Here is a 27001-nt window from a genome sequence, read left to right as displayed (position 1 = left end):
TCCATAATGTAAACATAGTTTGTGTGATCGCGTCTCTTGGAAGTGAAACTATAACGCGATCGATGGATCGTTCAAAAGCAGTTTCAATGCCTCGCATATTAATAACGGCTCCCTGATGCCCGCATTTTATATACAGTATAATTACCCGACGATATAACTGCGAGAGAAAGTATTTAAATATATATTTTCCTCCCTGTGCTTCCTTCTTGCTGATGAGCCGTACTGTGAAACAGCCAATCAGAGCAGAGCTCAACATTGAGCAGCACTGTGAAACAGCCAATCAGAGCAGAGCTCATTATTATTCATGACCCTGCCAAATAAGCCAATAACAGACCGTTTCATTCTAGGGAGAAATCCTTGGGTTGTAACTTGGGACATGTAAAATCGTTTCTGGAGATTTTTTGCCCTTACGTAAGCCACATACCTTCTGTGTAGATATCAGAGAACAATTTAAAAATACTGTATCAATGCATTCTATGGCACCTTTAACAGGCCGATTAAACCAAAACTCGGGCTGAGCAGTGTTCTTAAGCGTCTGACTCGGGCATGACCATACCGGAAGTCTCTACGGGCATTTATTTATTACTCATATTAATAATAATACTCAAGATTTGCTCTATGTTGATCTTTTCCCAAAGAGTATAGACATAAAAGCAGTGAAGTGAGTGGCAAAGCTAAAGTTAGTAATATTGCCCTTCCCCGAATGTGATTTCAAGAGCGGCAGAGGCTAAACCTATTCTGGGGGTCCAGAAACCCTAGCAGCCTCCCTGGCCAGGAACACCCCTTATTCAGCATCATTAGAGCAATGAGCTTGGGCAAAAATGACAAAAATTGTGTTAAAATTTTGAATGTTGATTCAGATCAAGGTCATTCAAATCACAGTATGGGTTGCTACACACACGTCACACCTCTGTTCATCAATTTGCACTGGCTACCAATAGCTGCTCGCATTAAATTCAAGCCATTAATGTTTGCCTACAGAACCACCACTGGCTCTGCACCCCTTTACCTAAATTCATTACTTCAGACTTATGTGCCCTCATGAAGCTTGCGTTCTTCAAGTGAACGACGCATTATTGTGCCATCCCAAAGACGCACAAAAACACTTTCACAGACTTTTTCATTAACTGTTTCCATCTGGTGGAATGACCTGCCCAACTCAATCCGAGCAGCCGAATCCTTACCCATCTTCAAGAAACGGCTAAAAACTCATCTGTTCCATCTTTACTTGACTCTCTAACTCTAGCACTCTCTATTCTAATTTTATTTTATCTATTTGTCTTTTTATTTTAAAAAAATAAATAATAATTATCTGTACTGCGTTAGGCTAACCAAGACTTGTAATAGCACTTGCACGTTGTTACTCTTTTGATTGCTTCTTATGTCCTCATTTGTAAGTCGCTTTGGATAAAAGCGTCTGCTAAATGACTAAATAAATTAATTAATTAATTAAACAGTCCATTTCATTAATGGTGCTGTATGTAGGATTTTGACTTTACTAAAGCATAAAAATACCATAATATGTTTGTAGATATTTAAGAAACATGCTAAGTTAACATACTTGTTTATCTGAAAAAAAATATGCTACAGTCAGTTATTCTTCTTTGAAAACGTGCATTCGGTCCTGGAATGTCTGTTTGTTATTGTTTGTGAAACCCTCCCACTGCCAGTTTACCCAATTGTATTTCGGCACACCGGGTTGCCAGTTGGTGGAAAACACAGCGTATTTCATGTCATTGTGCGCTCGTTTCTGTTGGCGTGTTAATCTGGCAACCTGCGTGTGCATCAAGTCTGAGGAGGAGTGGCCGGGTGAAAAAAACTGTCTCCAATATTTTTAACTTGGACTGTAATACCTAGTTCAACCGCTAGGTGTCAATCCTACATACATCACCTTTAAGTTTACCTTAAGTGTTGATACCTGGACTAACATAGTTAAGGTGGACATTACTGACACATGAAAATCAATCAAGTTAAGTAAAATTTATTTGTATAGCACATCTCTCAATACATATGATTTCAAAGCAGCTTTACAGAAAGTCATATGCTATGTCTATAATGCCTTAATGTATATGACCATTAGCTAAGGTTACTCTTTATTAGTTTTTAAATGGCTCTTGCTGTCACATTTAGTTAATGTAAAACTATAGATACTAGTACATTTGTATTTATGTATCCTTATTTATTTTAAAGTGTTACTGATAGATGTTAAAATGAAAAAGAAAGAAAGAAAAGGAGAGAAGCCATGTAATTTTCTTTCTTTTTACTAATCAGTTTGATGAATTCTGTTTTCTTTTGTGGTATTAGTTTATTATTGGTTTGTATCAACTGTGTAATATCAGCTGCATGATAATACCATTTCAGAGTAGTTTTAAAAAAGTGCTCTAATTCTCATTCCCTCACTGATCAATGTCTAACTTTAAATCTTTATTTCCATGATTTTAGGTTCCATCTGTTAAATGTCTTGTTGTAAATAATCAAGCTATAATTAATAAGCATATAGCTTTAAGTCTGATATAACCTTTTATAGAAATAATTACATTTAAATTAATTATAAAAAAAAAAATATCATACATATTTTTGCAATGAGTGAGATCAGGTATTTAGGGATATTTAGGGATCAAATGCTAAAGCGGAACGGAATGTCCACATCTTTCATCTGGTTTGCGTAGTCTTCATCAAACATCTGGGATTGAGCTGGGGTGAAATGGTTAACCCAGTCACCAACCTCTCCTGTGTAAACAAACATGCTTAGTCATTCATTATGAACACAGTATTTTGTATGTCATTTCTTATTACACGATCCTTGGAATACTTGATTCTGATTGCTTAACTGCCATATTGAGTGGTCAAAATGTTTGCATAATGACAGCTAAACTATATTTTAGTGTTGTCCTTAACAACAGACTAGAGACAACATTAAACATAGGATGACATGTTAACATTCTAGCTAAATATGTTAGCAAACAATGAATTAAAATTGTAATATTGTTGAAATGTTCATTTATAGGCTGTTTTTCAGTGCTGCAATAGACAACTTGTTTCAGCTAATTCTGTAATCATTTTACAACAGATCAATATTTCTTATATGCTAAACAAGTTGTGGAAAAAACAGTCTTTGCATTGACTTCCTTTTGATCCCAACATTGGCAAAGAGTGGATATATATTTTTAATGGAGTTCCAGACTGTGTCAGTAAGAACGTGGTCCTTTGTTCACTTCATTTTTACCACAGATTCGTTTACAAACAAGGCACAATTGACCATATGCACGATTACTTCCTGGTTTTAGATAAGCCAGCTCAGTCATTTCCGGTCAAATGTACTGTGTCGTAAGGGGAGCGTCCTTTGCTTGGTTTCTCTACATAATCCATTCACAATTTGGAGAAAAGTTTTGTTTGTCTAAGAAGACGTCGATGAATCATCTGACGAGCCGATGTCAAAATAGAGCTGTGCATTAAGTGATCCAGACTAAACAAAGCAGACTATCAAAACTAAAGCAGCAGCAGCAAGTCTGTGTTGGATGAAACTTAAATGATGTAGTTATTAAATTAAATCTAAACATTTCAAAATATTGAATGCATTATTTAATTGTTATACCAACATAGTTAATTTGTATTTGACTATATGTATATACTGTAAATAATTCAGCATTATAGGCTGTTGTCTGGCCTTATTTATTCATTTCTTTAAATGACAAGTGACTTTGTGATTTCCTGCAATTGCTAAACTTTATATTCCAGTGCGATAAAGTACTAAATTTGTTATAATATTTATTTTATAATAAATCAAAAAACGTGAAAAAAACCCCCAAAAAACTAGGGACTTGAAATGGAAGTTGCAGCCAATGAGTCTGCTGCCATCTCCTGGTTATAACAGCAAATTCGTTTTCATCTTAAAAAGTCTTTATTTTTTGCCGGGACACGTTTTTTGTACATTTCTTCATGTCATCATGTCGTCTTCATGAATGAAAAGTGAACCTTTAATAATTGTGAAATTTACTGCACAGAGTTGAGACATAATAAAGGCTTTAAAATTTTATAAAATTATAAAAATGTGTTCATGGCTATGAAGGTAAGAGATTATCGAGAATACTATTACGATGTCGTTTAAGAGATTAGCCTAACTGCCTAAACCGTTACGATAGTGTTTATTTGTCAGCATTTAAATGTACAGTTACATCTCTGGGTGCTTTCCTGGGATTACCAAACTCTGCATATAAAATTATATGTTCTTTAATGAAACTGAAACTGTATGTTAATTCCGCAATCATTATTTACGATGTTGCAATTATGTTGTTTCTCAGTTTCTGATAAGAATGAGGCAGGAGAGTTTTCTGTGAGAGTCTTTACCTATATATAGCACATATAAAATGAGCTTCACCAGAAGATTCTCTCTCACTGATTGGACTGTTTTTGAAAATGCTGCCAACGATCTGGACGAGCTCACAGAGACTGTAACATCTTATATCAGTTACTGTGAGGATATGTGCATTCCTACCAGGACTCATTTAACCTACAACAATGACAAACCATCGTTCACTGCAAAACTCAGACAGCTCCGTCAGGCCAAAGAAGATGCTCACAGAAAGGGGGATAAAGTCTTGTATGAACAGGTCAAGTGGCAAAGAGGAATTATTCTGACAAGTTAAGGAACAAATTCTCTTCCAGTGATCCTGCTTCAGTGTGGAAAGGTATGAAAGATATCACCAGTTACAAGACACCATCCCCCAGCACTCTGGAGAATCAACAACTGACAGACGATTTGAATGACTTTTACTGTAAGTTTGAAAAAAACAACCCACACCCGCCCTGAACACCTCTCTACACAACCATTAACAGCTCCAGCAACCCCCCTCTCCCCCACACCTACAATTCAAATCAGTGAAGATGATGTGTGCCAGGTCTTTAGAAAGAACAAAAGAAGGAAAGCACCAGGCCCAGACGGTGTGTCACCAGCCTGCCTAAAAACCGGTGCTGATCAGCTGGCCCCCATCTTCACACAGATCTTCAACAGATCACTGGAGCTGTGCGAAGTCCCCTCATGCTTCAAACGCTCCACCATCATCCCCGTCCCAAAGAAACCCAAAATTACTGGACTTAATGACTACAGACCTGTGGCTCTAACGTCTGTGGCCATGAAATCATTTGAGAGACTGGTTTTGGCTTATCTGAAGGACATCACTGGACCCCCTGCAGTTTGCCTACAGAGCAAACAAGTCTGTGGATGATGCTGTCAATATGGGACTGCACTTCATCCTGCAGCATCTGGACAGACCAGGGACTTATGTGAGGATCCTGTTTGTGGACTTCAGCTCCGCTTTTAACACCATCATCACGGACACCCCTCAGAATAAACTGACACAGCTCTCCGTCCCCACCTCCGTCTGTAAGTGGATCAACAGCTTCCTGACAGACAGACAGCAGTTAGTAAAGCTTGGTAAATTGACATCCACCACTCGTACCATCAGCACTAGAGCTCCTCAGGGCTGCGTTCTCTCCCCACTGCTCTTCTCCCTCTACACCAACTACTGCACATCTAAAGACCCCTCCGTCAAGCTCCTGAAGTTTGCAGATGACACCACTGATCAGCCTCATTCAGGACGGAGACGAGTCTGCTTACAGACAGGAGGTTAAGGAGCTGGCTGTATGGTGCAGCCTTAACAACCTGGAGCTTAACACGCTCAAAACTGTGGAGATGATCGTGGACTTCAGGAGAAACCCCCCTGCACTCCCCCCACTCACCATCATGAACAGCATTGTAACAACAGTGGAGTCATTTAGATTCCTGGGCACCACCATCTCTCAGGACCTGAAGTGGGACAATCACATTGAGTCCATTGTGAAAAAGGTCCAGCAGAGGTTGTACTTCCTTTGCCAGCTGAGGAAGTTCAACCTGCCACAGGACTTGCTGAAACAGTTCTACTCTGCCATCATTGAATCCATACCCTGCACTTCAATAACTGTCTGGTTCAGCTCAGCTACCAAATCTGACCTCAGAAGACTACGGAGGGTAGTCCGGACTGCTGAGCAAATCATTGGTCGGCGCTGCAAACGGAAACAAAGACGGAAACAAAAACTCAATCCGCATCGTCCAGCTCTACCAAGCATCTTCCTCGCTAACGTCGATGAGCTACGACTTCGGATCACTCAGCGAATGTTTATAGACTGCAACATTATGGTTTTCACAGAAACTTGGCTCAATAACATCATTCCTAATAGCGCGATTGAGCTAGAGGGGCGCAACATCTACAGGGCTGATAGAACGGCTGTGGACTCTGGTAAAAGCAAAGGTGGGGGTGTTTGCCTCTATGTAAACAGATCCTGGTGCTCCGATGCTATTATTACTAAATCCCACTGTTCTGCTGATATTGAATACATCTTTATCAAGTGCAGACCCTTTTATCTGCCCTGCGAATTTACAACTGCCATAATCGCTGCAGTGTATGTACCCCCGAATGCTAATGCTAAACTAGCCATTAAAGACCTATCTTCTGTTGTTAATAAACTGCAAACAACACATGCGGATGGAGTTTTTATTATTGCTGATTATTTCAATCATGCCAATCTGAGAACAACTCTCCCCAAAACATTGCTTGCCCTACAAGAGGAGACAATACTCTTGATCATGTTTATACAAACATCCCTGATGCTTACAGAGCAACTCCCCTACCCCACGTTGGACAATCTGATCACCTCTCCCTGTTTCTGCTATCCAAATACACCCCCCATCATCAAACGTGTGAAACCCACTGTGAGGACTGTTAAAGTTTGGCTGGAAGAAGCAGAATCTTCACTACAGCAGGAGTTCCTGAACACAGACTGGAATTTGTTTGCTTCTCGGGCCACACTGGACTCCCACACAGATGTTAACACCTACACCAGCTCTGTTCTGCATCATATCAACAGATGTGTTGACAAGGTAACCACCCATAAAGTAATTAATTTGGACCCCAATCAGAAACCCTGGATGAACAAGGAAGTCCAGCTCCTGCTGAAGGCACGTGACGCCGCTTTCAAATCTGGCGACCGTGAAGCTTATGGTTTATCCAGGTCCAATCTGAAGAGGGGAATTCAATCAGCTAAATACAATTACAAGCTGCGTATTGAGGACAGATTTAAAAACAATGACCTTCGGTGAATGTGGACAGGCATCCATGCCCTCACAGACTATAAACCAGCAAACAGTACATCCCCAAACAGCAATGCCACCCTCCCTGACGAACTGAACAACTTTTATGCTCACTTTGATCGTGGAAACACAGAACCACCCATCAAAGCTGTGCTCACGCCTGACGACCTGCCGCTCACACTTTCCACCAGTGACATGTGCGCCACCTTGCGTAAGGTGAACTCACACAAAGCTGCCGGCCCTGATGGCATCCCTGGCCGAGTGCTTAGGGCCTGTGCAGAACAGCTGGCTGAGGTCTTCACCAACATTTTCAACCTCGCTTTGGCCCAAGCCATTGTTCCCAACTGCTTCAAAACAGCCACCATTGTACCTGTACCAAAACATGCTGGTGCAGTGGCCCTCAATGACTTCCGACAAGTTGCTCTTACTCCCATTATTGCAAAGTGTTTTGAGAGGCTGATTCTTTCCCACCTGAAAACATGCTTGCCCCCAACACTGGACCCATACCAGTTCACCTACAAATCCAACAGGTCAACTGAGGATGCCATCGCCTCAGCTCTCCACTCTGCCCTGACACACCTGGACAGAACCAACATATATGTCAGGATGCTATTCATTGATTTCAGTTCCGCCTTCAATACAGTGATCCCATCCACACTGATCTCCAAGCTCATTGATCTTGGCATCAGCCACTCCCTCTGTAACTGGACCCTGGACTTTCTCACCAACAGACCACAGTCTGTTAGGATCAGTAACCACACCTCCTCCGTCCTCACTCTAAACACTGGGGTACCACAGGGCTGTGTGCTGAGCCCAATCCTCTACTCCCTTTTCATCCACGACTGCATACCTGTACATGACTCTAACTCCATAATCAAGTTTGCAGATGACACCACGGTGGTAGGCCTAATCAGCGGCAATGACGAGACGGCCTACAGGGATGAGGTCAAGCATCTAGCAATGTGGTGTGCCAACAACAACCTTGCACTCAACACCCAGAAGACCAAAGAGCTGATTGTAGACCACCGGCGGACTAAGAAGGACCACACACACACTCCCATCTACATTGATGGGGCCGAAGTGCAGCACGTGGCGAGCTTCAAGTTCCTTGGTGTCCATCTCTCTGAGGATCTCTCCTGGACCCTCCATACCTCCATACTGATCAAAAAGGCACAACAGCACCTTTACTTCCTTAGGAAACTAAGGAAAGCTCACCTGTCCCCCCACATCCTGCTGAACTTTTACCGTTGCACTATTGAAAGCATTCTCACAAACTGCATCACAATGTGGTATGGCAACTGCACTGTTTTGGACCAGAAAGCCCTCCAGCGGGTAGTGAAACCTGCCCAATACACCACTGGTGTCGTGCTACCCTCCATCAAAGACATTTACCACAAATGCTGCCTAAGGAGAGTGAAAAGTATCATCAAAGACTCCTCTCACCCCAGTCACAGACTGTTCACTCCTCTCCCAAAAAAAAAAAAAACCTGCACTGTTCAATAACCTGTCTGCACTCCTCACTCACAATGTTCTTATTGTTTCCTCTGTTATTTTGCACATTCCCTTGCACATTTCTACCTCCGGATGCCGTTAAGGTCATTGGCCATATATAAACATATGCTACTTACATACCTCACTTTATAATGCACCTTCTGTTTATACGTCCTTGCAACCTAAGTTGTATGTACAGTCATTTGCACTGAGCTAGTCTCTCCCCCTCTACCTCATAACTTGCACTATATGTCATAAAACTTAATGTACAGTTGGGAAAAAAAGTATTTAGTCAGCCACCAATTGTGCAAGTTCTCCCACTTAAAAAGATGAGAGAGGCCTGTAATTTTCATCATAGGTACACTTCAACTATGAGAGACAGAATGGGGGGAAAGAATCCAGGAAATCACATTATCTGATTTTTAAAGAATTTATTTGCAAATTATGGTGGAAAATAAGTATTTGGTCAATAACAAAAGTTCATCTCAATACTTTGTTATATACCCTTTGTTGGCAATGACAGAGGTCACAAGGTTAACAGCCTACGTCTACAGTGAAGTCTTCACAAGGTTTTCACACACTGTTGCTGGTATTTTGGCCCATTCCTCCATGCAGATCTCCTCTAGAGCAGTGATGTTTTGGGGCTGTCGCTGGGCAACACAGACTTTCAACTCCCTCCAAAGATTTTCTATGGGGTTGAGATCTGGAGACTGGCTAGGCTTCTTACGAAGCCACTCGCGGTCCTCCGGGCGGTGTTGCCCGGGTGGTGTGTTTGGGATCATTGTCATGCTGAAAGACCCAGCCACGTTTCATCTTCAATGCCCTTGCTGATGGAAGGAGGTTTTCACTCAAAATCTCACGATACATGGCCCCATTCATTCTTTCCTTTACACGGATCAGTCATCATGGTCCCTTTGCAGAAAAACAGCCCCAAAGCATGATGTTTCCACCCCCATGCTTCACAGTAGGTATTGTGTTCTTTGGATGCAACTCAGCATTCCTTCTCCTCCAAACACGACGAGTTGAGTTTTTACCAAAAAGTTCTATTTTGGTTTCATCTGACCATATGACATTCTCCCAATCCTCTTCTGGATCATCCAAATGCTCTCTAGCAAACTTCAGACGGGCCCGGACATGTTCTAGCTTAAGCAGGGGGACACGTCTGGCACTGCAGAATTTGAGTCCCTGGCGGCATAGTGCGTTACTGATGGTAGCCTTTGTTACTTTGTTCCCAGCTCTCTGCAGGTCATTCACTAGGGGTGAGATCTTGCGTGGAGCCCCAGATCGAGGGAGATTATCAGTGGTCTTGTATGTCTTCCATTTTCTAATAATTGCTCTCACAGTTGATTTCCTCACACCAAGCTGATTGCCTATTGCAGATTCAGTCTTCCCAACCTGGTGCAGGTCTACAATTTTGTTTCTGGTGTCCTTCGACAGCTCTTTGGTCTTGGCCATAGTAGAGTTTGGAGTGTGACTGTTTGAGGTTGTTGACAGGTGTCTTTTATACTGATAACGAGTTCAAACAGGTGCCATTAATACAGGTAATGAGTGGAGGACAGAGGAGCCTCTTAAAGAAGTTGTTACAGGTCTCTGAGAGCCAGAAATCTTGCTTGTTTGTAGGTGACCAAATACTTATTTTACTGAGGAATTTACCAATTAATTCATTAAAAATCCTACAATGTGATTCCCTGGATTCTTTCCCCCCATTCTGTCTCTAATAGTTGAAGTGTACCTATGATGAAAATTACAGGCCTCTCTCATCTTTTTAAGTGGGAGAACTTGCACAATTGGTGGCTGACTAAATACTTTTTTGCCCAACTGTATATACACATATTTTTTTATATTTATTTATATACTTTGTTATTTGCACTTCTGGTTAGATGCTAACTGCATTTCATTGGCTCTGTACTTTTACTCTGCACAGTGACAATAAAGTTGAATCTAATCTAATTTAATCTTGTCACGGAACACTGAGAGGAGCGCCGTGGAAAAGACGAGGGTCCAAATGCAGGTAAGGCTCTCTTTAATAATGAAACAAAAAGGCCAACAAGGCAAAACAAAACATATTAGGAACGGGATACATTAACGGCAACACAGTGCATGTATCCCCAGAGTTTCCACAGTGACAACGACTAGTACAATAAATTACAATTAATTAACCCAGACAGAGCAGCGGGAGTATGGTGTATAAATAGTCCATGACAATGGGGAACAGCTGGGAGTGTAATTTGTGACAGGTGTGTGTAATATGCGGCCGGTGTGTGGAGTTAGGGGAATGGAGTCCGGGAGGACAGGAAATGGTGACCTCTAGTGGAGAAAGGAAGAACTGCAGCCTGGACTCGTGACAGGACCCCTCCTCCAAGCGCCTATCCAGGGGGATGGCAGAGCGGGGGCAGAAACGGTGGGATCGCGGGGGGGGGCAGATCCGTGTGCTGGAGGGGGACCTGGGGCCTGAGGCAGCGCCGGCGGGGTGGAGACCCAGGGCAGAACCAGCGGCCACCACAGCGGTGTGTGTGGAGCTGCCATCTTGGAGCGGGTAATGGCGGGCTCCACCGCTTCGGGAGGCACATCAGCGGACACCGCCACCTTGAGGGAAATTTGAGCGGACACTGCCACTTCGGGAGATCTGTGAGCGGGAACCACCGCCTCGGGAGGCCCGTGAGCCTGCACCGCCGCTTCGGGAAAACCTAAAGCGAGCTCCACCGCCTCGGAGGGAACATCAGCGGGCTCCGCCGCTTCGGGAAGGCCTGAAGTGAGCTCCGCTGCCTCGGGAGCTTTGTGAGCGGGCACCGCTGCTTCGGGAAGGCCTAAAGCGAGCTCCGCTACCTCGGAAAGGCCTGAAGCGAGCTCCGCTGCCTCGGAGACAACATCAGCGGACTCCGCCGCTTTGAAAAGGCTTGAAGTGAGCTCCGCTGCCTCAGAGGGAACATCAGCGGGCTCCGCTGCTTCGGGAAGGCCTGAAGCAAGCTCCGCTGCCTCAGAGGGAACATCAGCGGGCTCTGCTGCTTTGGGAAGGCCTAAAGCAAGCTCCGCTGCCTCGGAGACAACATCAACGGACTCCGCCGCTTAGAAAAGCCCTGAGGTGAGCTCTGCTGCCTCGGGAGGTTCGTGAGTGGGCACCACCGCTTCGGGAAGGCCTAAAGTGAGCTCCGCTGCCTCGGGAGGATCGTGAGTGGGCACCGCCGCTTCGGGAGGATCGTGAGCAAGCACCATCGCTTCGGAAGCCTTGTGAGCGGGCAACGCCACCTCAGAAGGATTGTGAGCGAGCACCGCCGCTTCGGGAGGATCGTGAGCGGGCACCGCCGCTTCGGAAGCCTTGCGAGCGGGCACCGTCGCCTCAGGAGGACCGCGAGCAAACCACGCCGCTCGCACCGACATCAGCGGGGGTTCCTGAACGCTGCGGATCAGCCTGGGACGCTCCGGGAACGGGCGTGAGGTACTGGGTGCGGCCAATGAGGCCTCTGACGCCCCTTGGATCGCTGCGTCGGGAGAACTGTGAGCGGGCTCCGCGGCTACCTCCACCCTGAAGGTTGAGCCTCTCAAGTACAGAGCCCGATTGACATACTACTCCAGTGATTCCTCGGGGTGCCAGTAAGGCATAAGGGACTTGAAGGGCTCAGCTAGGCCTCCCCAGAAGAAGACCATGAGACAGGTCTTCTCAGTAACCGACCGCCGAGCTCCTCCAACGAAGTCCCTGGCATACTCCTCAATGCTCCGGTCTCCCTGGCGGATGTTGAGTAACCTCCCTGCTGGACCCATGTCTGCTGGGTTAATTCTGTCACGGAACACTGAGAGGAGCGCCGTGGAAAAGACGAGGTCTGGGTCCAAATGCAGGTAAGGCTCTCTTTAATAACGAAACAAAAAAGCCAACAAGGCAAAACAAAACAGATTAGGAACGGGATACATTAACGGCAACACAGTGCATGTATCCCCAGAGTTTCCACAGTGACAACGACTAGCACAATAAATTACAATTAATTAACCCAGACAGAGCAGCGGGAGTGTGGTGTCTAAATAGTCCATGACAATGGGGAACAGCTGGGAGTGTAATTTGTGATAGGTGTGTGTGATATGCGGCAGGTGTGTGGAATTAGGGGAATGGAGTCCGGGAGGACGGGAGATGGTGACTTCTAGTGGAGGAAGGAAGAACTGTAGCCTGGACTCGTGACAAATCTAATGTCGCAACACACAAGTATGAGTAACTGTTTTTATTACGTGATCACTATTGCTTAATCTGTTAAATAGATAATTTGATATGAAATTTTATGCGGTTTTACCTAAATCACAGCAGCGTCCATCTGTGAAGGACGTAGGCTGTCAAACATACACAAGTGTTAGCCAATCATAGCAGCGGGCGTTTACTTCCAGTATACAATCCACCACGCCTATTCAAAAAGAGCATTCCGATGAGGGCGGTACTTCTAAATTATATGATTATGATAATAAGTGGACCTCAGAGAACTGTGCAAAAAAAAAAAAAAAAAAAAAAAACAGATGTAGTTCATGACCCTTTTCATCTAATATGGGATATTTAGTATGGTTTTTAAATGAACCTTTTCTCATGAAGGCAGAAATTGACTGATCAAACACAGGTTTTGGGATGTAGGAGTAGTTAGCCATTGGATTGTCTTTCATGACTTGGAAGGACGTCAGCTGCACAATCCTCTCTATGATATCTTCAGAAACAGACAGGTCCAGATAGTGCATGATCCTCTTAATCTCTTTAAAAGGATTCTTGGAAAAAAGGAAAATATGATACAAGAAACTCAGAGAAGCAGACATAAAATAAAATAAATACAATTTTATTAAATTGGCACAACTAAAGATATGTGGTACTAAAACTACCTCCTTCATGTCTTCATAGAGTATGTAGAGAATATTCCTTTCCTTGCATTCCTTCCAGTAACCTTTTACATGGTCATACCAAGAGCCCCAACCTACTGTAAAAACATTAGAAGACAGACAGAGTAAACAAAGATTCCAGATTAAACATTTCATTCTACGTTACTGGAAAAACAAGTAACCTGAAAAGTTAGAAGAGTATTTATGTTAGTATAGGTATAGTTCACCCAAAAATGGAAGACTGCCTCACTTTTTGTCCATACAATGGAAGTCAGTGGGTTGAATATAGTTACATAGCATGGACAAAAACAGTTGAAACATTTGTCAAAATATTTGCTTATTGTTTCCCAAAGAAAAAAGTCAGTCACACAGGTTTGGAATGACTTGAGGGTGATTAGATAATAATAATAATAATTATTATTATTATTTGTGAATTACATTTAAATATATAGTTTTGTCTCACATTGTCCCTTCATGAACTTGTGAATGTATCCATCCCAAGGTCCTGGCTCTGGCTGGGTAAAGTTCATGCGATCAAAGTGGAAGTAGCTTACAAGGTTATCCTTAGCATTCCGGGCCATATAAATTACCTGGAAAAACAGGAGGACTAGTAGACATGATTTGCAGTACTCAGTGGTAAGATACAGTTCAAGGTGTTTTAACATCACAAGGCTGGGTGCATTTTATGACCAATACATTCCAGAGAGAAGTCATTTTGTTGTATCTGCTGTGTTGGGGAGGAGAAGTGAAAACCCAAATTTGACCTTTTGTTTGAAATTAATCATTTTTTTTCAATTTTTTGTTAAAAAGTTGTTTTAATTGAAATATAACCTTGCATTTATTTTCCCAGAATCCTTTAGGCACTAGCTGAATGGGCAGATGAGTTTTGATGACTCTCGGTGGTTTCATCTGTCTAAGTAAGTCAAGCCCTAAATAAAGGATAAAGATAAATGAATTGTGTATACACAGGTGCAATGACTTATTCTTCATTTTACAAAAACCTAGTATGAGATGAAACATGCACTGATGTGTTAATGTGTACCTGATGGTATGGGTGGAGGAGCGCAAATCTCCAGAAATGGAATACGAACAGCTGTTGGTGCTCTCTTGCACACCTCAGCATCTCCACTGTGCTGCAGAAGATCTACTATCTCTTGAGTCCAAGTTGTGCCTCAACACAGAGACAAATATTAGACCAATATTTCTTAACCAGGGGACCACAGCCTATTAGGGGGACTCAACAAACCTCTATGAAATTACTTAAAAATTTAAATGAATAAATTAATAATATGTTACAATATATTACAATTAATAATATGTTATTAGAGAGTAATATGTTTTTCTAATCCAAATTATGCTAAACAATTATTATAAATAATGGTAACGAAATATGCTTTATTTTATTCTTCTGTAATTGTTCTTAAAATATCAAGAGAGTTTTTTTGCTATTACAGCAGTTAGAAATCCATACGTGCTGGATATATAGGTCCGGGTCGCTAAAGACCAAAATATGTAGTAGTGATTGGCAAAACATTCATGGATTTAAGGGTTAATTTAATGCCATCATGTTCACATTAAATGCTCAACACAACATACTTCACTTTAGTTTTTTTATGGGATGCTATGTCAGGACATAGAATCAGCCAATCTAAAACAGATTATTTAATTTGTCTTAATCTTTAATTTGTATTCCAATAAGAGATTATAGTAATTTACAATGAGAGTGAGTAAATAATGACAGCATTTTTATTTAGGTTGGACTGTTCCTTTAAATCTATTGCTCAAACAATGTCAAGAGGGAGTGCAAAGTAAACATTTCATTATACAGTGTAGTCTGGTCATACAATAACTGCACATAAAAAAACCACATTTGACTTTAGGATTATTAGCAAGTTATTTTTTATCTGTATTTTACCTGCTTTGGGGTAAGTAGAGATGAGTAGGTCTGATGGGTCAGGACAGAATTCAGAAATTGATTTCCAGTTTTCAGCAATGGTGCTCATGAGAGGGACACTCTGGACATCTATTAGAGGAAAACGATGAATAGCATCACCTGCCCTCCAAATGGCTTCTTCATAGCTCAGCTGTTCCTTTTCCATCACCACACAAACGTCCTCTGGAATATCCTCTTATTCTTTTCAGTCCTGCTTTCTTAGGTTTTCCAACCTTTTTACTCTTGTTGAAATCTTTCTTTTTAGTATTCTTAAAGGATACTGAGTATGTGTTCCTGTCTTGTTCCTTTATCCTTAGGCTCTGCTTTTGAAATGTCACACATAAATTTTCTTAATTGAGCTTTTCCCAGTTTAGTCTTAAAGTTAGATGTTGTTTGTTTAACCTCCCTGAGTTCTTATCAGGTTTTGTTTGCTTTCCAAAGTTTCTTGCTACTAGACTTTCAGCATTCTTATTATCGGTATCCTTGTGATTTTTAGTGTTCTCTCTCAGACTTTGTCTAACTATGTCCTATAACTATATTTCTATCTACTCTGTGTTGGGCATTACTGTAATGAGTTCCTGAGGACCAGGGCACTTATATAACTCATGGACAGCTGGGGCTGAATTCCAAACTTTCAGCAATGTTATCTTAAGTTCAAGGGAGTGTCTGACAAGTATCACTTTAAATGGAAAAAAGGGACAGACCAGATTTCCTCTTAAAGCACTCAGAATCAGTTAAACTTAGTAAGAAATGCCCAAATTAGTTCAGCACAGCCATTATTTTATAATACTTGATTTAGGTGACCATTTAGAAAACTTTCTGTGTATACAGAGCTAAGTAGTTAATATTCAAATAAAATGTGGTGAGTTTAAATCTGTCTCTCTGTCTGTCTATCTATCTATCTTTGCAGTAGTTCACATAACTGCCCTTTAGCATTATGCACAGCTGCAATTTTAAAATAATGCTGCTACTGTAAGACACATAGGGCTAATGGTGTTTTAACATCCTGTTCAAATTTAACAAACATGAAAATACCCTCTGCAAATCAATAGTGTCGATTTATAGACACTCCCTCATCTGGCATGGGTTAACTTTGTACTGCAGGGTTGAGTTACGAGCTAAGCAGATACTTACGGTGGCCGAGAAGTGCAAAACAAATCACAATTCTGAAAACAAAATAACAAATTACAAACACAAATGCAAATCTAAAAAACTAAATATCAATTCAGAAAACACAACAACAATTCAAAAAACATATTAACAAGTCAGAAAACACAACGACAAATCCGAAAACAAAATAACAAATAAAAAAACACAACGACAAATCCGAAAACAAATTAAGTCAGAAAACACAACGACAAATCAGACAAACCGGAAGAGGTAGGTATAGTTTGAGACAGCGCCATTGGTTTGGGAATAGATTACTCCCCGCTGACTGGACGAGACATCTGTCAATCAAGGTGTGCAGGAAGAACGAGAAGAAGAACAACAGAGTCAACTATTGGAAGCATCAGCTCCAGTGGTGCAGATGGTAGATTGTGCGTCATCGTGTGTTTTGACGCTATCGACCCGGGTTTGATCCCGCCTTTTGCCAAACTTTTTTCCCTCCCTTTTCAAATCACATATCACATCGGAAAGGCATTTATTTTCAATAAAACTTAAGGAAATAATCAAAAAGTTGAAAATAAAGTATCGGGTAGGGTTAGGGTAGGTGTAGGGAGGGCTTTATTGTACCAATAAGGTGGCATCAATTTGAATTAAAATTATAATTTACACTCAATACGTTATTATTGCATACTGTTTTTTTTTACTACAATACTGAGGTGCAGATAATTGGCACTATTTGCAACAAGTAGTATACATAGCACAAAATCCTGCTAGCACAAAAACCAATGGCGCTGTCTCAAACTATACCTACCTCTTCCGGTTTGTCTGATTTGTCGTTGTGTTTTCTGACTTGTTATTTTGTTTTCGGATTTGTCGTTGTGTTTTCTGACTTGTTATAATGTTTTCTGAATTGTTGTTGTGTTTTCTGAATTTATATTTTGTTTTTTAGATTTGCATTTGCCTTTGTAATTTGTTATTTTGTTTTCAGAATCGTGATTTGTTTTGCACTTCTTGGCCACCGTAGATACTAGCTATAAGGAATGTTAAAAAGTATAGTCACCCAAAGTATAGTCCCACAGGAAAACAACAAGGCCAACCATAAACATATTGTACAAACTCATTCATTACACTTGCTAATTTTTAAAAAATATATTTAAGAAAACAAACAAACAAAAACAGCTTTTGGATTGTTAATCATCTAGTGCTTTATTAACTACAATCAAATGAACATCTTTGTCTCAGTAAGATATTTCTGAAATAAACACATCCACTATAGCTTATTGTTACCTGAGAATTATCATGTTAAAATGATAGTTTACCCAAAAAGGAAAATTTGACTCAAGACTCAAATTGACACAGGCAAAGTGAAAGACTTTTTTTTTTTGATCAGGTGAGGTATAAGTGATTTCAAAACATTTCATCCGGTTTATATATATTGTGTAGATATTATTTATATTGTATAAGATGCATTTGTTTGAATTAAGATGCAGTAAAGTGCTTCATTGTAGCACTACGGTGATTATCTCTTCAGCATGCAGCGAGAGCAGGACAAACAGCAATGCAGAATATTAATAACTATGACTGGGACTGTCATATACATAACATAAAAATGAGAACACGATTATAATAAAACAAATCCTGTCTATGAACTTCCGCTAACTCACCACCAGAGGTCACTCGCTCACCACATGGACTCTTGCACCACACTAACTGTTGCACGCCACCTCAGACTACAATTCCCATCATCCATTGCACTGACTTCACACTGCTGATGACTGATCACACACCCTGCATAAACCATGGACTTCCATTTCCTCTCTGCCGAGTATTGTATTGCGTTTATCACTCCCCTAGTGTTAGCTGCCTTACCGAGCTATTCTGTGTTTTTCTGTTTAGTTCCAGTATTGTTCTGCATTTATAACTCTCCTAGTTTTAGCTGCGATACGGAACCCTCTTTGTTGTCATAGTCTTGCCTAGTGTGTTTTTCTAGTGTTTTGATTCTTGCCTGTATTTCCTGGATTTACCCTTTGCCTTGCCATTTGGACTCGGTTTGCACCTCTCTTGGATTACTGCTCGTATACCTGGATTATCTCTCTGCCTTGCCCTGTTGGATATTGTTTGCCGATCGTCGACTCTCCCTAGCCCTAGGATTGTTCTGTGTCTTGCCCGTACCATACCTGTTTGCCGTTGTTTGACCCTGCCTATTTATTGACTATGTTTATAAATAAAAGCTTGAATTTAGATCCGCACGTCTCACGTCTTGTTCGCCCCGTTACAAAAACGCTGTGAATTTTTAGTGTTTAGTTGCCGTGTTTCTGCACATTCAGAGCAGCGCAGACACGTTCACTTGTACATTCGAGGCATTTTGTTCAGATAGCCTATAAGGCGTAATATTAATATTGTATAAATAACGAAGCGTGTTGTATATGAGATAAATTATGAGTTAAATCCCATTGATTAAAAACCTGCTATCAAATGCTTCACTCTACTGGTCATCTTCCGTGCGTGCAGCTGTTACGAGGCATGAGTCCTGGGGATCCATTTGCAAGCTTTTATTGGTAAACATGGTCAGTTCACAGGCTGGGTCAGACAACAGCAGACAGGATTGGCACAGGCAAGACACAAGGGTATTCCTAGGGCATGCGTGGGTTGACGATCGGCGTACAGTATCCAAAGGGGCTAGACAGAGGGGTACGAGAGTAATAATCCAATCGAGGAGCAAACAAAGTCCGAACGGCAAGGAAAAGGGGTAAATCCAGGAAACACGGGCAGGTATCAAACACAAGTAAACAGGCAAGGCTAGACTAAGACAAGAAACTGGGAAAGGCTTGGTAAAGTAGCTATCAGCAGAGACTGTGATAAATGCTAACCAATACTCGGCAATGACAGAGAGGAAGTCCAAGGCTTATAAAGTGTGTGTGATTGGGTGATAGTTCTCAGCTGTGAGTGTGATTAGTGTAATCAGCTGTGTGTGTCGTCAGTGCAATGGATGATGGGAAATGCAGTCCAGTGTGCTGTGTAGTGAGAGAGATGCTAGTGTACCTTATGTCAAAATGGTTGATTTATTACCCTCATAAAAATTCCACCCCCCTCCCATAACTGGACACCTGTTTGGACACCTGTTTTGGACACCCCCACCCCCGTCTAAGTGACCATCTGGTTATTCACCCCAGTGAACTTAAAGAATTTATGACGATGTGTTTTTGTGTGTGTGTGTGTGTGTGGCCAATGTTATGTGCTTTAAACTTTAAATGATGAATTTGTGTTAAATGGTATAAAAGGATTTTTTTTTATTAAAGTGTTTTCACATACATATCAAGAAAAAACATCAAACATGTACGTAAAACGTACAAAGACTGTTTATTTCCCTACAAGTCGAGACCTGCTAGTGTTGTTAAAACAGGAAAAACGTAGAAACTAAAACAAAAAAGCATTGACGTTAGTTAAACAATACGCTAGTTTTTTTCTATCATTAGAATTTAAAACTAGTTCGTTTGACAAAGTTAAATAGAAGAGGCGAGCACGTTCGTTTATCTAAAACAATAAGATATATTTATCAAAATCTATGTTGTGGTTTTTAAAAAGTATGAATTTATAACAGATACGAAGTTAAATAATATAGAATTGCTACCATGGTACGCCTGTTTTTCCCTACAAGTCGAGACGTGCTAGTGTTGTTAAAACAGGAAAAACGTAGAAACTAAAACAAAAAAGCATTGACGCGTTAGTTAAAACAATAAGATACATGTGAAAATCTGTTGCACTTTTAAAAAAGTTTGAATTTATAACAGATACGAAGTTAAATAATATAGAGTCGACTTCTCTTACCGTGGTGTGAAATAAAAATGTCAGACCGTTAAACAATAGTACAAGATACTTGTAAAAATCTTCTGACATTACAATTTAAAAGCTAACTTTTGTCCCAACTTAGAAAATTAAAAGAACAGACTATTTTACGCAGCGTCCGTCAGATAACCTCTCGCTTCTGTGTCAGACTCAGAATGAGTTTACGAGCACTGCGGTCAGACCACACCCACTAACCGCCCTCTAACGCCGGAGGAGAGACCGGCCTGAAGATTTAAAAAGTTAAAAGAATTAAACAAAGTAACGTTTTTAAGTTATTTTTAAATAAATATTTTACATTTCTTAAAGGTGCCATAGAATGAAAAACTGTCTTTACCCTGGCATATTTAAATAATAACAGGTCTGTACATGGAAATGACATACAGTGAGCCTCAAACACCATAGTTTCCTCCTTCATATGTAAATCTCGTGATTAAAAAAGACCACTGAAAAACAGGTGAATCAGAACATAACACCGACTGTGACGCAACAGATACGTATTACAGATACCGTCAGATTGTCCAACCATGTCTGACGGAGAAGCGGAGCGGGAACTGCGAACTGTGAAAATGGAGCTACAGTCTTTAGAAAAACAGATACAACAACTTCTTGACCGCCAAACCGCCCTCAACGAGCTAAAGGATCGCCTGGAAGCAGCGCAAATGGAGCACTCGACGAGCTTCTTCGGAGTCCGGAGCGGCGGTCCGGAACGCAGGAACACCGAGGCCATACTGACTTCAACCCCGCGCAGAGAGAGCCGAGACCGGCGAGCCAGGCCGCGACTCATCCCGGGCAATGTGCAGTTTACTCCAGCACCCGCGACGAAGGGAGTTTGGGAGCGTCAGCGCCGACAAGGGAGGCCGAGGCGGAAGCCTTCACCAATGCCCCAGCCGGTTTTTACCACCACTAACAGGTTTGAGAGTCTTAGTTCCCCCTCTGCTGCTAAACTGAACAGCGTGTTGGTCATCGGAGACTCCTTTGTCCGCAACGTCGATTTTGGAGGAAAAGCTGTTTTATCTTGTAACCCTGGAGGACGTGTTTTAGACATTGGAAAAATCATCCCGGCCATTTTTAGACGTCACAAGGACATAAACACTGTGGTGATTCACGTCGGAGTAAATGACATGAAAAATAAACAATCTGAAGTTTTAAAAACGCATTTTTCATCGCTGCTGAATACTATTAGAACTGAGAACGCTGCCACGCGAATCGTTCTATCTGGTCCACTGCCCACCTTCAAGAGGGGTGGTGAGATTTTTAGTCGACTCTTTGCATTGCATAGCTGGCTTAAAACATGCAGTGTGCGTGGTGATTTTGAATATGTAGATAACTGGAATAGTTTCTGGGAAAGACCTCGGCTGTATCGCAGAGATGGTCTGCACCCAAACCGCTATGGCGTCGCTCTTCTAACTGACCAGATCAGAGCGGTACTGGACAATAAGACGGAACTGTGACAAACATATCAAGGAGGGAACAGCTTAGACTCTAATAGATTCGATCTCAGCCTTATAGACTGTTTCTCCAGGATCCCCCCTATACAGGAACGTGTCAAGCATCGTACGAATAGACACAAGGAAAACAGAAGGAGACCCTCCAATCTCATTAGTATTAAGACTAATCAGCATCAGAGTCCACAACGCCAACAATCATGAAAACTCAAGATGGCCTTACTGAATATTAGAGCTTTGAATAGCAAAACGTTCTTTGTGAATAATTTGATAACAGATCATAAACTAGATGTTATGTTGTTGACTGAGACTTGGTTGAGTACAGATGGATCAGTATCTTTAATAGAAGCTGCACCACCAAACTATAGTTTTAATTTTGCAAATCGTAACGGGAAAAAAGGAGGTGGTCTGGCGGCTGTCTATTGTAATTCTTATAATTGTAAACACATTGTACTTGGTACTTTCTCCTCTTTTGAGTACTTAGCAATTGTGATGAATGCTCAGTCAAAAATGATGCTTTTAGTAATTTATAGACCACCTACATACTCAAATGCTTTTTTAACTGAGTTCTCAGAATTGCTTTCTATATGTATTACCACGTATGATCAGGTTCTATTAGTTGGTGATTTTAATTTGCATGTAGATAATGCTTCTGATGAGAACGCTATGGATTTTATGCAGCTTTTACGTTCTATGAACTTCACACAACACATCACTGGAGCGACACATAAACGAGGACATACATTAGATTTAGTTATCTCAAGAGGACTTAATGTAAACATTAGTCGTCAAGTTGATGTAGCAGTTTCGGATCATCAGTGCATATTTTTTGAAATTGAGACCCCTACTTCTAAATTAGAGTTAGAACCCAATTTCATTAAAAAACGCTACATTAATGAAGCAACTGCTGAAAGGTTTGCCATTGCTTTGAACGAATTGCCCGTTCCCCCTGAGACATTAACTGTTGATGAAAAGGTGATTTATTTTAACAGTAATATGAGAACTGCGTTGGATATAGTGACACCAGAAGTTATTAGGAAAAAATCAGTTAAAAAGAAAGTACCGTGGAAAAATGAGCATGTGCTAGACCTTAAAAGAGTTTGCCGTAAAGCAGAACGTCTGTGGAGGAAAACTAAATTAACGGTTCATCTTAATGCTCTTAAACAGTTGATTGGTAGTTATAACAAAACAGTACGCAGTGAGAGACAAAAGTATTTCTCAAGTATGATTAGAAATAATAATAATCCGAGAATTCTCTTTCGTACAATTAATCAGCTTTTACATTGTTCCCCTGCATCAAATGGACCTGTCAATGCATCTCTGTCTATATGTGAAGAATTTACTAAATTTTTTAATACAAAAATTACTGATATTCGATCTAGTATATCTAAGACATTAGGTCCATTTCACGATTCTTTACCTTTTAGCTCTCAATATACAATGAACTCTTTTAATAAAATAAACAAAGTTGAGTTAAATAAAATATTAAGTTGTTTAGGTAATGCCACATGTGTTCTTGATCCTATTCCTACTTCTTTTTTTTAAAGAAGTTATTGAAAATATATTTTTAACGGTTCTCGATATTGTAAATCTTTCATTAGCAACAGGTGTTTTCCCTGAAACACTTAAAACAGCAATTGTTAAACCCCAACTTAAGAAGCACAACTTGGATAGTTCAATTCTTAGTAACTATAGACCCATCTCCAATCTACCTTTCATGAGCAAAATTTTAGAAAAAGCAGTTTTTAAACAGATAAATGACTTCCTTATGGGAAACAATATCTATGAAAAGTTTCAGTCGGGTTTTAGACAAGGGCACAGCACTGAAACTGCTTTAGTGAAAGTTGTAAATGACCTGAGAATCTCTATGGATATAAATAATATTTCTATACTTGTACTCCTTGATTTAAGTGCTGCGTTTGATACAGTTGACCATGATATACTTCTAAATCGTCTTAAGGAATATATTGGTTTAACAGGGACTGTTTTAAATTGGTTTAAGACATATTTAAAGGGAAGGAAGTACTTTATTAGCATAGGGGACCATGTATCAGGAGTACATGATATTCATTTTGGTGTACCACAAGGTTCTGTACTTGGCCCCCTGTTGTTCTCTTTATATATGTTGCCATTGGGTAAAATTATTGAAGAGCACGGAGTCTGTTTCCATAGCTATGCTGATGATACCCAGTTATACATATCTGTAGGGCCAGAGGATCCCGGTGCGGTAAATAAATTGGTGAATTGTCAAGCAAGCATTGTTAGCTGGATGAATAGAAATGTTCTGAAATTGAATGAAGACAAGAGTGAAATTCTCCTTGTTGGTAATGAACTACAGAGAAAAAAGGTTCTTAATAGTCTGGGAAATCTGGCACTACAGACTAAAACTGAGGTTAAAAATTTAGGAGTTATTTTTGATTCTGAGCTTACATTTAAGGCACACATTGATAATGTTGTGAAAACTGCCTTCTTTCACCTCAGAAATATAGCTCGTGTAAGACCATTTATTAATCTTGAAGATGCTAAGAAGCTGACTCATGCATTTATTTTCTCACGTTTAGATTATTGTAATGCACTCCTCATAGGACTGCCTAAAAAAACAATTGAAAGACTACAGCTTGTTCAAAACGCAGCTGCAAGAGTTGTTACTCACGCTAGAAGATTTGAACATATAACGCCTATTTTAGCAGGTCTACACTGGTTACCAGTCTCTTTTAGAATTGATTATAAAGTACTTTTATTAGTTTGTAAAGCTTTAAATGGACAAGCACCTTCATATATTTCAGAGTGTCTAACCGAGTATATTCCAAATAGACCCTTAAGATCATCAGGCTCCACCTTGCTAAACATCCCAATGGCAAAATATAAGAAATATGGACAAGCAGCCTTTTGTTTTTATGCTCCTACGATTTGGAACAAGCTGCCCATAAATATTCGTCAGGCCTCCTCCCTTAATATTTTTAAAAAGCAGTTAAAGACACACTTTTATACTCTGGCTTATAGTTAGGGTGGTGCCGTTTTTGATTTTGATTTTAAATTGCTGTCATTTTTAAATTTGTATTATTCTTTTCCTTATTGCTTATTGTGTTTTTTGTAAAGCACTTTGAGCTACATAAAAATGTATGAAAAGTGCTATATAAATAAAGTTTATTATTATTATTATTATTATTATTAACAGTCGGGATCACTACGCCCCCAACATTTGCATAAACCCGCCCTTGTTCTAAGCCGGCCGAAACATCAGAAGCTCTGCAGGTATTGTAAATAAACCAGAGGTGGGGACAAGTCACACATGGTCAAGTCCAAGCAAGTCTCAAGTCTTAACCATCAAGTCTCGAGTCAAGTCTCAAGTCACAGTTCAGACAAATCAAGCAAGTCAAGTCAAGTCAAGGGTTCACCCTAAGCAAGTCAAGTCAAGTCGTGATAAGTTTCAAGTCAAGTCAAGTTACAGTACTAAAATAAATAGAGGTTAATTTTTTCGTTACATATTTATTTTTGCACAGAAAAGATTAACTTGTATACATATATTATGTATCTTATTCATTATACATTTGCTATATATGAATTATATGCATATGTGTGCTACATTAATATCTGAAAATAAAATTGTGTTGCTTACACAAAACTTTTAAAATCCAGTCTAAAATTTATAATCCAATCTGTCTAATTCAGTTTAATTGAAACAGTCTAAAATGTGTTGCATTTACAGAAAATAAGGTTTGCCAAGATGTTAGCACTAAGCTATATATATATATATATATATATATATATATATATATATCTTTTTTTTATTTTTATTTTTTTTATATGAAGGCCGTAAAACATGCGCTGTCCATTATAGGGCATCCTATAGGTATCTAGTGATGGGAATCTCAGATCATTTTACTGACGCGCATCTTTGAATCTCGTTAATCAAAATGAAAGGATCTTTTTTCGAGTCATTTAGTTCATTTCAGCAGAATATGTATGATAATAGCCCATTCACGAAGAAGTTATGACGCTTAATCGTCATCTCTGCGATGGACACGTAATACACGTTTCATACTGATTATATAATCTGAGAATATTTGTTTTCTATTTGAACTGGTTCATTATAAAAAATATCTCACGTTCTATATATTTATCCTGTTTGGTTTATTTTCATTATTTTACAGTGCACAACATTTTGTTGTTATTGTGAGTGTACACACACACACACACACGCACACACACAAAGTAGACACTTAATAGATTCGAACGATGTAATTATTCTTGTCTGTAGGTCCAAAAAAAAAACTTTTTAAGTGCAACCCAGACAGCACACATTAATCTCGATAATCTACCCAATGCGCCTCCATTAGCGCACTGCTATTCAGCTTCCACACGCAGTCCACACAAACACTTGAAAATGCGCACATTTAATATTGAATTATAGCCTACGTTACATGCCCGCTCATTTTAAGATGCCCCTCAACATTAAAATTCAGGCTACGCCACTGTTATAGTCAAATTCCCCACATCTACAAGACGTATCAATGATGATAATGATCACATCTAATAAGAAAAAATAAAACATAATATGCAACCAAGGCCAAATTATGACAAACATAAATTATTAATTCATTAGATGAATCGTTACTGACTAAAAAGAAATGACTTTCCTTGTGGTTCTTGAAATGTCGGATAAAATTTGACGTCGTGGTTGTCGTGTCGGATATTCTTGCGTTGCATACTCTGCATCTGGCAAATCTTTTTTATTGGCACGGTCCAGTTCAAAGTCCTTATAGCCAAACGAGACTATTTGTGGAGCTCGACTACTGTCTGCCATGTTTGACGCGGTTTCAATTGTGCAGCGTTAAAGGCACAGACGCTGATTGGTGCTGACGTCACAATAGTTATTTTTTAAAACGAATTTTATTGCTGTTTGTTTATTATAAATTCAAGTCATTGTCGAGTCTTCCACTTCAAGTTAAGTCAAGTCTCAAGTCAAGTCTCAAGTCACTTGCTATCAAGTCAAAGTGAAGTCAAGTCATTTTCATACTTTAATCAAGCAAGTCGCAAGTCCTGAAAATTGTGACTCGAGTCAGACTCGAGTCAAGTCATGTGACTCGAGTCCCCCACCTCTGAAATAAACAAGCGTGGACAACAGCGAAAATAACAAAATAAATTTTATGTTCCAGGCCGTGCAGGGGGTGTGAAGTACAGGGATGGGTTGGTGTCTGTATTCAGAAA

The 27001-nt window shown here is 40.2% G+C and overlaps 1 protein-coding gene across 2 annotated transcripts; it reads right to left on the bottom strand.

Annotated features, from left to right (window-relative positions):
* Positions 1-1966: 1966 nt before the first annotated feature.
* sult1st6 (sulfotransferase family 1, cytosolic sulfotransferase 6) lies at positions 1967-16007 on the bottom strand. 2 transcript variants are annotated; one of them, XM_079388569.1, is made up of 7 exons: positions 15375-16007; positions 14502-14630; positions 14291-14388; positions 13923-14049; positions 13463-13557; positions 13171-13351; positions 1967-2730 (listed from the first exon to the last, which is right to left on the bottom strand). In XM_079388569.1, the coding sequence occupies exons 1-7, from the start codon at positions 15556-15558 to the stop codon at positions 2618-2620; spliced, it is 927 nt and encodes a 308-aa protein (XP_079244695.1). In that variant the 5' UTR covers positions 15559-16007; the 3' UTR covers positions 1967-2617. The 2 variants fall into 2 exon arrangements, with proteins under 2 accessions (XP_079244695.1, XP_079244696.1); XM_079388570.1 differs by having other exon boundaries at positions 14502-14612; positions 15375-16001.
* Positions 16008-27001: the final 10994 nt, after the last annotated feature.

This window comes from Barbus barbus, assembly GCF_936440315.1.
Source record: "Barbus barbus genome assembly, chromosome: 32".
NCBI lineage: Eukaryota > Metazoa > Chordata > Actinopteri > Cypriniformes > Cyprinidae > Barbus > Barbus barbus.
The sequence above is the reverse complement of the archived record's forward strand: the minus strand, read 5'-3'. Positions and strand labels throughout refer to the sequence as shown.

What these genes read in the sequence shown, in the direction of transcription:
- sult1st6 (XM_079388569.1), bottom strand. Translation starts at nt 15,558, where the DNA reads ATGGAAAAGGAACAGCTGAGCTATGAAGAAGCCATTTGGAGGGCAGGT. An exon ending in CTCTACTTACCCCAAAGCAG is followed by an intron (nt 14,631 to 15,374) that starts GTAAAATACAGA and finishes CTCTGTGTTGAG; the next exon opens with GCACAACTTGGACTCAAGAG. An exon ending in TTCTGCCTTCATGAGAAAAG is followed by an intron (nt 2,731 to 13,170) that starts GTTCATTTAAAA and finishes TTGTTTACACAG; the next exon opens with GAGAGGTTGGTGACTGGGTT.